General features: G+C 49.9%; 1 protein-coding gene across 2 annotated transcripts; it reads left to right on the top strand.

Annotated features, from left to right (window-relative positions):
• The first annotated feature begins 61 nt into the window (after positions 1–61).
• On the top strand, positions 62–11,470 carry vwa5a (von Willebrand factor A domain containing 5A). Of its 2 annotated transcripts, none has more exons than XM_056459231.1 (21): positions 62–221; positions 465–509; positions 598–800; positions 1,305–1,527; positions 1,877–2,031; positions 2,120–2,234; positions 5,281–5,456; positions 5,529–5,617; positions 5,701–5,845; positions 6,246–6,325; positions 6,426–6,540; positions 6,620–6,778; positions 8,511–8,614; positions 8,800–9,017; positions 9,423–9,464; positions 9,731–9,760; positions 9,909–9,941; positions 10,137–10,223; positions 10,330–10,466; positions 10,645–10,768; positions 10,859–11,470. In XM_056459231.1, the coding sequence occupies exons 2-21, from the start codon at positions 467–469 to the stop codon at positions 10,936–10,938; spliced, it is 2,358 nt and encodes a 785-aa protein (XP_056315206.1). In that variant the 5' UTR covers positions 62–221; positions 465–466; the 3' UTR covers positions 10,939–11,470. The 2 variants fall into 2 exon arrangements, with proteins under 2 accessions (XP_056315206.1, XP_056315205.1); XM_056459230.1 differs by having other exon boundaries at positions 1,874–2,031.
• Positions 11,471–12,086: the final 616 nt, after the last annotated feature.

Here is a 12,086-nt window from a genome sequence, read left to right as displayed (position 1 = left end):
TTTATCCGCATGAATGATTGACGGCGGTGGGCGGTCTCTAACGTCATGCGTCATTACTGAATATTCATGAGCCTCGCCTTTCACTTGGACTGAACTTCAGTTTCGGCGTCACTCCTCAAATCTCCTTCAAGCAGACACACACACACACATCTGGAGTTTCCTCAGGAGCTGCTGTTATTCTCCTCTTCACACACAGAGTCGATCCCGAGGACTGTCGGAGAGTAAGAGACGCGTTTCTGTTTACTTTCACTTTGTCGTAGACTGAACCGCAGCAGATCCTCATGATGATGACGCGCTGCTCGCTGTTGATCAGCGGTGTGATTGATTATTCTGTGTTGATCAGCTCTGTAAAGCGGGCTGTTGTTGATCTGCGGTGTGTTTTAGGCTGTGGTGGATCACGTGACGCTCAGGTGTGGTCATCTCCCACACGCGCATTAATATCTGTTCTGCGCTTGTTTCCTCAGGTATGGCGCTCTGCTGCGGGCTCGTGTCCGAGAAGAATGTTCCCGGTATAATCTCTGCTTCCGGCAGTCACAGCTGATATAGATAGTTGTATGTGTGTGCGTGTGTGTTCATGTTGTTTATTTGTGTTGTCAGTTCCTCTGAAGAGCATCTGCGTACAGCTGCAGGTCCGCGGTCACGTGTCCTCCGTGCGCGCGACACTGCAATACGTCAATGAGGAGGAGCGGCCGCTGGAGGCGCTGTTCGTGTTTCCGCTTCCGGCTGAAGCCGCGCTCTGCAGCTTCAGCGCGTCCGTGGGAGGGCAGGACATCCGGGGGGAGCTGCGGGACAAGCAGACCGTCAGTCTGAACACACACACACACACACACACACATTATCTATATATATATATAATAGAAGTTTTGAAGATATGTAAATAAAGCAGTGATGCGGTACAATCTGAAATAAAGCACCCCCCACACAAACGGCTGCTCTCTGCTGAGTGCTCAGACGTGTGTGTGTGTGTGTGTGTGTGTGAGAGAGAGAGAGAGAGAGCTGACCTGTGCTCTCACTTCTGTTTATAAGGGAGTGAATAATGATGTGTGCACACCTGTGTGTGTCTGACAGCTGATATATGACGGGGATTAGAGGCTTCATCCCTAACACTAACCCCTAACAACACACACAGATCTCAGATCAGCTCATCCAGATATTTTGGTTTGATTCATGAACTTGTTTGAAGATTAGCCAGAGAGAGCGCAGTGATCAACAGATCCAGGATCAGCTGAGATCATTTAAGTAAAGTAAGAGGAACAGACCGCTGGCGTTCAGTGTGTGTGTGTGTGTGCGCGTCTCTCTCGCAGGCTCGTGATGAGTATGACGATGGTGTGAGCGCGGGCCGGCAGGTGTTTCTGCTGGAGGAGAGTGATCAGAGCGCAGACGTGTTCCGCCTCAGTGTGGGCTGTTTACCTGCGGGCGGAGCGGCCACCGTCAGCTTCACCTACAGCACTGAGCTCACTGTGGAGGAGGATGGAGGACTGCGCTACTGCCTGCCGGCGGTGCTGAATCCACGATACACACCTGCAGGTGTGACACACACACACACACACGGAGAGTGCCGCTGTTGTGTTGTTCTGATGTTGATCTGGTTTCAGTGTAAGACACAGGTCTCGGACTGGACTCCTGGAGGGCCACAGTTCTGCTCCAGCCCTGATCAAACACAGCTGATCCACCAATGAAGGAGGTCAAGACACCTGGAGACCGTTCAGCAGGAGCTGGAGCTGAACTGTGCAGAGCTGCGGCCCTCCAGGAGTCCAGTCTGAGACCACTGCTGTAAACACTGTAGAACTGTAAACTAGCTGAAGGCCAGGGTCTGGAGTTTTACTGTGTGTGTGTGTGTGTGTGTGTGTGTGTGCGCACTCCTCAACTCCAGCAGCTACAGGTGTTCCTCAGGTGTGTTCTGCGTCTGTGATCCCCTACTCTCTCTCTCTCACTGCGGACGTCAGATCTTCAGTCCCCATCGCCAGACTGGACTGTAACTGCGCACTGGAGCCACTGCAGTTCCTGGACCCGCAACACACACACGCACAGGTGCAGAGAGTGAGAGCGAGAGTGTGTATGTGTGTGTGAGTGTGCACTATTTATGGATGTGTGTGTGTGTGTGTGTGTGTGTGCACAGGTGAGTCTGAGCGCAGGGCACCGCTTTGATAAGGATGTGGAGCTGCTGCTCTACTATGTGGATCCACATCAGCCGTCTGCAGTGCTGGAGGGGGGAGCGGCCACGGCTCCTGCAGGTACACTTGGGCCCAATCCCAGTTCTATTTTTGTACCCCTTCCCCTTCCCCTTGGCCTTTACAACCAAAGGTTAAGGGGACGGGCTTCATAATTGACCCCTAAGCACTGGGACAGCACTACAGCACCAGCACACGTCATCATATGCCATTGCAATCTCTTGCTTCATATGAGATCAGACGATGGCGACTGCTGGAGTTACTCCAGTTGTGTTATTGTTTGGTATTTATCTTCAGGAGATCACTGAAGGTGTATATCATGTTATCATGACCTAACCCATACTGCGCTCTTACACAGTGGCCATATTCATCAATATAAACGCACCAGAACAACACTAACATTACAGCAGACGCGGTAAACCGCTAATTCCCAGCCGCTAGACATTACTGACAGGGTATTGGAGTGTCCTCGAGTGTCAGGATGTTGTGGGACTGCTGTACAGGAGTAATGATTATAGATTATAGATCACCAAATTTAGCGTTTATTTTAAGCATGACGGAGAAACACAAACGCGGTTATGAAGATATTAAAACATGTTTGTTTGTCATAAAAACTCGTAATAATGACAAAAAATACTCAACTGTGGATCTCCTGATTCCGGCCTCTGCAGTACTGCTGTTGTGGCTGGTGTATTCTGGGAAATTGTCTTACCTCTTGGTTTCAAGTGTGGTCCTGAAAAATCTTTATTCGAAGGGCTGTTCACCCCTTTCCCTTAGCCCTACGCCTTCAAGCTAAAGAGAATTGGGACAACGTCTTGGTGTGCACACGCAAAACGAGGGGTAGGGGTAAGGGGTAGAATTGGGATTGGGCCTTAAACAGCTGAACACCTGCACATTTAAGCACCTGCACATTTAAACACCTGCACACATGAACACTGGCACACATGAACACCGGCACACATGAGCACCTGCACACATGAGCACCTGCACACATGAACACCTGCACATTTAAACACCTGCACACATGAACACCTGCACACATGAACACCGGCACACATGAACACCGACACACATGAGCACCTGCACATTTAAACACCTGCACACATGAGCACCTGCACACATGAACACCTGCACATTTAAACACCTGCACACATGAGCACCTGCACACATGAGCACCTGCACACATGAGCACCTGCACACATGAACACCTGCACATTTAAACACCTGCACACATGAACACCTGCACATTTAAACACCTGCACACATGAGCACCTGCACATTTAAACACCGGCACACATGAGCACCTGCACACATGAACACCTGCACATTTAAACACCGGCACACATGAGCACCTGCACACATGAGCACCTGCACACATGAGCACCTGCACATTTAAACACCTGCACACATGAACACCTGCACACATGAACACCTGCACATTTAAACACCTGCACACATGAACACCGGCACACATGAGCACCTGCACACATGAGCACCTGCACACATGAGCACCTGCACATTTAAACACCGGCACACATGAGCACCTGCACACATGAGCACCTGCACACATGAACACCTGCACATTTAAACACCTGCACACATGAGCACCTGCACACATGAACACCTGCACATTTAAACACCTGCACACATGAACACCTGCACACATGAGCACCTGCATACATGAGCACCTGCACACATGAACACCCGCACATTTAAACACCTGCACACATGAACACCTGCACATTTAAACACCTGCACACATGAGCACCTGCACATTTAAACACCTGCACACATGAGCACCTGCACATTTAAACACCTGCACACATGAGCACCTGCACACATGAACATCTGCACACATGAACACATGAACACCTGCACACATGAACACCTGCACATTTAAACACCTGCACACATGAACACCTGCACATTTAAACACCTGCACACATGAACACCTGCACACATGAACACCTGCACACATGAACACCTGCACATTTAAACACCTGCACACATGAACACATGAACACCTGCACACATGAGCACCTGCACACATGAACACCTGCACACATGAACACCTGCACACATGAACACCTGCACACATGAACACCTGCACACATGAACACCTGCACATTTAAACACCTGCACACATGAACACATGAGCACCTGCACACATGAGCACCTGCACACATGAACACCTGCACACATGAACACCTGCACACATGAACACCTGCACATTTAAACACCTGCACACATGAACACCTGCACACATGAACACCTGCACACATGAGCACCTGCACACATGAGCACCTGCACATTTAAACACCTGCACACATGAGCACCTGCACATTTAAACACCTGCACACATGAGCACCTGCACATTTAAACACCTGCACACATGAGCACCTGCACACATGAACACCTGCACATTTAAACACCTGCACACATGAGCACCTGCACACATGAGCACCTGCACACATGAGCACCTGCACACATGAACACCTGCACATTTAAACACCTGCACATTTAAACACCTGCACACATGAGCACCTGCACACATGAACACCTGCACACATGAACACCTGCACACATGAACACATGAACACCTGCACACATGAACACCTGCACATTTAAACACCTGCACACATGAACACATGAACACCTGCACACATGAACACCTGCACACATGAGCACCTGCACACATGAACACCTGCACACATGAACACCTGCACACATGAACACCTGCACACATGAACACCTGCACACATGAACACCTGCACATTTAAACACCTGCACACATGAACACCTGCACATTTAAACACCTGCACACATGAACACCTGCACACATGAACACCTGCACATTTAAACACCTGCACACATGAACACCTGCACATTTAAACACCTGCACACATGAACACCTGCACACATGAGCACCTGCACATTTAAACACCTGCACACATGAACACCTGCACACATGAACACCTGCACATTTAAACACCTGCACACATGAGCACCTGCACATTTAAACACCTGCACACATGAGCACCTGCACACATGAACACCTGCACACATGAACACCTGCACACTTAACACACTGAACACTGTTTCTCCTCAGGCTCTCTGATGGCCGACCCGCTGCTGATGCTCAGTCTCTACCCAGAGTTCCCAGCTGCGGTGATGTCATCGCTGACCTCTCACGGAGAGTTCATCTTCCTGGTGGACCAATCAGGCAGCATGGACTGCCCAATGCATCATGGGGAGGGGGCTCAGATGCGGATCGAGAGCGCCAGGGTAAGCCCAGGACTGTGAATGTGTGTGTGTGTGTGAGAGTGTGTGTGTCAGCAGTGTTCTCTCTCTCCGCAGGACACACTCCTGCTGCTCCTCAAGAGTCTCCCCCTCGGCTGCTACTTCAACATCTACGGCTTCGGCTCCAGCTTCCAGGCCTTCTTTCCGTCAGTTCAGCTTCATTATTGAGGAGTGTGTGCCGCAGCTGCTGGCGTGTTGCTGACGTGTGTGTGTGTGTGTGTGTGTTCAGGCAGAGTGTGCTGTACAGTGAGCAGACGCTGCAGGAGGCGCTGCAGAGAGTGAAGCTCATGCGTGCAAATCTGGGCGGCACTGAGATCCTGCAGCCGCTGCAGCACATCTACAGTCAGGCCTGTGTCCCGGAGCACCCGCGGCAGGTGCAGCACACACACACACACACACACACACACACACACACGCGCGCGCACACACACATATATACACACACACTCACTCACACACACACACACACACACACACACACAGATATGCACACACACACACACGCGCGCACACACACAGATATGCACGCACACACACTCACATAGATATACACACACGCGCACACACACACAGATACGAACACTCACACACACAGATATAAACACGGCCACACACACACACACACACACACACACACGCGCGGACACACAGATAAACACACACACGCACAACCACAGATATACATACACACATGCAGAGACACAGACAGAAACACACACCTGTTTCTCACTGCACACACACTGCTAAACTGCGTGTGTGTGTGTCCTCCTGCAGCTCTTCATCTTCACTGATGGAGAGGTCTGGAACACGCGAGAGCTGCTGGATCTGGTCAGAGCAAACTCTTCCTCCCACCGGTGTGTGTTCTGTGTGCATTCTCTGTGTTCTCTACATGTTTTCCACGTGTGTTCTGACACTGCTGTGTGTGTGTGTGTCTGTGTGTGTGTGTGTGTGCAGGTGTTTCTCCTTCGGGATCGGTGAGGGTGCGAGTACCGCCCTCATTGCTGGAATGGCTAAGGAGGGTTCTGGGCACGCTCAGTTCATCACTGGCAGTGACCGCATGCAGCCCAAAGTGAGCAGCAGTACAAGTCAGAGCTCTCCGCTAATGCTAACGCTCTGCTCTCTGTAACGCTAGCGTCTTCTCTCTGCAGGTCATGCAGTCGCTGCGCTTCGCTCTGCAGCCGGCGGTGGAGGAGCTGTGTGTGGACTGGAGGCTGCCCGAGGGTGTAGCGGTGGAGCTGCTGTCTCCGCCCGTCCGCTCGCTGTACCAGGGTCAGAGGGCGCTGCTGTACGCCCGGCTGAGGGGGCAGGTAAGGGGTCACGGTCACTCTGAGTCTGGGGTACATCAGGTTAAAGGCACTGATCCCCATCGCCCGCTCACCCTTCACTCCAACACGGTCTGAGTTTCTGCTGTTCAACACTACAGAAGAGAGTTTGAAGAATGCTGGCGCCCATCCATATGATGTTCCCTACTTTGGAGGTCAATGGTGAACCAGCATTCTTCAAAACATCTCCTTCTATGTGCAGCAGTCACAGTTAGGGATGCACCCATACTGTCGTTTTGGAACCGATCCGATCTCGATACCAAAATTTTGAGTGTTGACCGTTACAGACCCGATCCCGATACTGAGCCGCTTTGTTTTTAACATGACTCTGTCTACAGTTCTGCTGATAAACTCAGATAATATATCTTCTTCAGTAAAATATCAGACTACAGACCTGCTGTACATGGCAGATGACACAATCTCCCTGTAAACATGAAGCCTGCTGTAAACTATTACCTGAGCATTGGCTGAGATGACTCTGCTCTGCTGTGCTGTGCTCCAGCTGATGTTTCCTGTCTAATATTAATCGCTGGTGAAATGACCATCCTTCAGCACAGCCTGATATTCTCCTGCAGGTTTGAGCAGACTAAACTAAACAGTCTGAGGCCAGTTTTACTTCATAATTCCTCACCTGAACTCGCCGTGAGTGAGACGGAACAAGTTCAAAACAAGGTCCGTTTATACGACACAAATTTAAATAAAATATTAATATGAATAAAATGACAGTGAAATATCCTCAGCGTCAGTAGCCTATGTTAGACTGAATCACTTCCTGTTGAGGATAATCCACATTGCACCGTCAGTTTCACTTTCATTAGTTTAATGATCTACTCTGAGCACAGTGAGCCAGGCTTTACACTATTCACAGCACTGACAGTGTTCCCCTCAGGAGAATAAACGCAGTCAGGAGGATGAGAGAACAGAAACTTTGAATATTACAGAATAATCACTGAGACTCAGCGAGCGCAGCCCTCCGGTATCTGCCGACACTTCCAACACAGCAGCACAAAGGGGAGAGATGAGTGTGTAGAGGATCTGTCCTGTGTATTATTGAGCCTTTTCTCATTTAACACTTCAGGTAGGCCTACTGTGTGTGTGTGTGTGTGTGTGTGTGTGAAGAGCTCCAGTGTTCTGCTGATCTAACAGACGCAGCGCAGCATGATGTAGAAACAGCAGTGATCTCCTGCTGCAGGTCCAACTGAAGCCATTTAATGCGGAGCTGAACACATTTCTCCACTGATTATTCAAACTAACAGGAACAACTAGTCTTGGAGAGTTTCTCATGTTGTCATGAACGCCACACGCAGCTTGAATAGTGCATGAACCGGATGGCCGATTCACGATCCAGCAAAAATATATACGGGATCAAACCCATATCCGATCTAAGTATCAGGATCAGTGCATCCCTAATCACAGTATAAACACACACTTCACTCTTAGATGAGCTGTCCTTAGTACAGTGCAGAGCGTGTGTGTGTGTGTGTGTGTGTGTGTGTGTGTGTCTGAGTGAGAGAAAGAGAGCAGCTGAGCACAGATGAAGCTCCAGTAAGCTGCTTCAGTCCAGTTTTCCTCTTGAAATAATTTCACTGAGAGACACGAGAGCGCTGACTCTAACCTCAGAGCAGCCGCTGCACAGAGACAGGCGCCGCTCACTCCTGATGATGATGATGATGATGATCTCCTCTGTATTATGTGTCTGATCTACCCCTCATCACAGAGCTCTGCGGAGAGCGACGGAGCCGTGATGATCAAATACAAGCTGAAGGACACACCGGTGACCAACCAGCTGCAGTTTACACTCACACCAGCGGGAGACACTGGGTAACACACACACACACACACACACACACACACACACACACACACACACACTAACATACACACACACTATCACACTAACATACACACACATATACACACCTTCACTATCTGCTCTGTTGATCTGGTTCTGCTAGTTTGGCTAGTTTAACAGGAATGTGTGCGTGCGTGCGTGCGTGTGTGCTTAGGTTGACTGTGCACTGGCTGGCGGCCCGTACGCTGATCCGCGGTCTGGAGCAGGAGGAGCGGGTGGGCGGGGCCGAAGCAGAGGCCCTCCGGAGCCGCATCGTGGAGCTGAGTGTGGAGTGTGGAGTTAGCAGCACACACACCGCCTTCATCTGCACACACACACACAGCGGAGAGACGGTGAAGGGGCCGCTGCTGCAGAGGAACATACCGGTGCCCCGTGAGTGTGTGTGTGTGTGTGTGCTCAGAGAAACCAGCAGGTGTCAGTCCTGCTCCTGAATCCAGCTCCTCTTCTTCAGATATTCCCTCACTAGTGAACACTAGACTCCTGCAGCGTGCAGGACCTGTCCAGACCCTCTGTCTCCCAGAATCAGTTCAGTCTGATCAGGGTTCAGGTCAGGGCTGGGTTAACTGTTCTGTTAGTGACCATAAGATCTGGGTTAATGTCAGCGCCGGAGTTAGCATTAGCGCTGTGATCATGACCTCCTGCTGCTGCTGCTGTGAGCAGGCCTGAACACCGCTGGTTACCTTTCACTCTTCTGAATGGGTTTTTCTGTCACACAATACTTTAATTTCTGCTGTTTCATCATTATGCTGCATTTGATTATTACTTTTTGTTCTGTAGAGATGATGGCATGTCACGGCGCCCCCAGGAGGATGATGTGTGGTAAGAAATATACCTACATATGCCTGCTGTAATGTGCTGGACACGCATCTCCACTGGAGACTGTTAGACTCTGCTAGTGTTATCAGTGACGTGTGTGTGTGTATGTGTGTATGTGTGTGTGTGTGTGTGTGTGTGTGTGTGTGTGTGTGTGTGTGTGTGTGTGTGTGTGTGTGTGTGTGTGTGTATGCGTGTGTGTGTGTGTGTGTGTGTGTGGATGTGGTTCATTGATTGGCTTGTGTAATCTGCGTCTCCTTTTCCTCCATCAGCTGCTCCGATGGCTCGCTGTTCTTCACGGGGTAAGAGAAGCGTTTGTAGATCTGTTGTGTGTGTGTGTGTGTCAGTCTGCAGGTTAGGGATTCTGGTTCAGTTTGATCTGATTGTGTGTGTGTGTGTGTGTGTGTGTTGTTGTGTGTCTGACGCTCCTGTGTGTGTGTCTTTTTTCAGCTCTTCCCAAGATGGTCTGCGACTCTGCAATGTGTAAGTGGAATATACTGACTCTGTGTGTGTGTGTGTGTGTGTGTGTGTGTGTGTGTGTGTGTGTTCCTCTGCGTGCAGGAGGAGGAGGCAGTAAGTCAGATAAACTCCTGTATAAGTCATCTGATCTCGCTCTGTGTGTGTTTGACCCAGTCGGACTTTGCTTGTCTCTCAGAATGTTCTGCTGTTGTGTTTCAGCACCGAGCCGTAAACTCAAGTCTGCACGGGTCTCTCATCATTCTGTCCCTGTCGGCCTGGTGGAGTGTGATTCTGCATCCACTCACGGTAATCAGTCGTGTGTGTGTGTGTGTGTGTGTGTGTGTGTGTGTGTGTGTGTGTGTTATACTTCAGCTGTGTTGATGACCCAGTGCTGTTGTGTGCTGTGCTGCAGAACCTGATCTCCGGCAGGACCCGCTACTCCAGCTGGTGTCCCTGCAGAAGGCCTCGGGCAGCTGGGAGATGAGCAGCGCTCTGTCTGCGGTTCTGGAGAAACCAGAGGAGGAGCTCCGGAAACACACTCCACCACAGGTGTGTGTGTGTGTGTGTGGCATAAGCAAACACTGGATGTAAGAGTGGTTTTAAACCTGTACATGACGATGTTTATGTGTGTATCAGTGTACCTGTGAGACCCGTTTCTCTCAGCTGACAGTGAAGTGTGTGTGTGTGTGTGTGTGTGTGTGTGTGTGTGTGTGTGTGTGTGTTGCAGGCTGACGGGCTGCTCTGGGCCACTGTTCTCTCCCTGCTCTGGTTGTTCTCCTGTAAGCTGCAGGATCGAGTCGAGTGGCAGTTTGTGGCCCTGAAGGCGGCGGCCTGGGTGCGCGCGCAGAACCGTGAGTGTGTGTGTGTGCATGTGCGTGTGCGTGTGTGTGTGTTTCAGTGGTCGTCATATCTCTTATCGTGTGTGTGTGTGTGTGTTTCAGAGGCCGGTGTGGCTGAGTGTGTGCGCAATGGGAATCTCCTCCTGGATTGTCAGCTGACTGCAGAAACTCTGGGAATCTGAACTGCGCTTCAGGACAGCGTGTGTGCGTGTGTGTGTGTGTGTGTGTGTGTATTGATCACAGATGTATTCAGCTGTAAGTTTTGGAGTTAAATCACTGTCATAAATATTTAGTGTGTAAATAAAATTCCCGCATCCGTAATTATAAAACGGTAAAGGAAAACGGAGCGTACTCGTAATGTTACGAGGGGGCAATTCCAAAACCTGCGATTAGAACAGACACAGATACGACATTTTCTTTGTGTGTTTGTATATAACTGATGAATTTACGATGGCTGTACTTCACACACACCAAATACAGTTTCACCACGGACTCAATATAAGTCAGATGTTTGAGTGTGTTCTTGTGTTCATCATTCCGCTGTGTCCTGATCTTCAGTGATGGTGGTCCAGTATCTCTGTGTCTTCATCAGTAATCTGCTTCTCACTCGTCGTGTTCAGAGCTGGATCTAACACTCTGATTAAAGCTCCACTAGCCCGTCTCTGTGAAGTCAGCATCAGTGTTGCAGGATGATCATTAAATATCTCTGCTGTCCTGATGTAGTCTGTGTCCTTCACTCCTGTCTTCATCATCTCTACATAAGCTGACCCCAGATCAGCCTGAGCTACAGTAGAACACTCTAAACCATCTGCTCATCAGAGCGAACGCCTTCACCATCACACACACCTTTAATCACATTGTTGATGTGTGTAAGCAGCAGCTCGTGTTCATTATCGGAGTGTGTGTGTTGTGTGTGTGTGTGTGTTGAGCAGACAGTACAGCTGTGACATTCCTCAAACTGACCCTAACCCAGTCTTCATATTGAGTCAGTTCAGAACTGTGCGAGTGGCGTGTCTCCTGTGTTCTAGAGTCTCTGCTTTAACTCATTCAAAACACTTTAATCTACAGAGGTGCGATGGCTCATGGTGAAGTAACGTCCTGTTGTCCTGCCATGGTGTGGTGTGATCGGCGGGTCAGAATGTGCATCAGTAATGTTGCTTTGGTGGTCATAAGCGACTGTAAAACACTCTCTCACCTTTGTACGCTTCTGATTTATCTTTCACAGGCATTGCAGAGGCGAGGACCTGTCCAATCACTTTAGTGTGTGCCTCAGTTAACGTCACGTTTCCTCACACACTGAGGTTCTGAGAGTTCAGCATGGGGAGTGAAG

This window comes from Danio aesculapii, chromosome 6 (genome assembly GCF_903798145.1).
Source record: "Danio aesculapii chromosome 6, fDanAes4.1, whole genome shotgun sequence".
NCBI lineage: Eukaryota > Metazoa > Chordata > Actinopteri > Cypriniformes > Danionidae > Danio > Danio aesculapii.
Note: the sequence above shows the minus strand (reverse complement) of the source record. Positions and strands in the feature narration are given on the sequence as shown.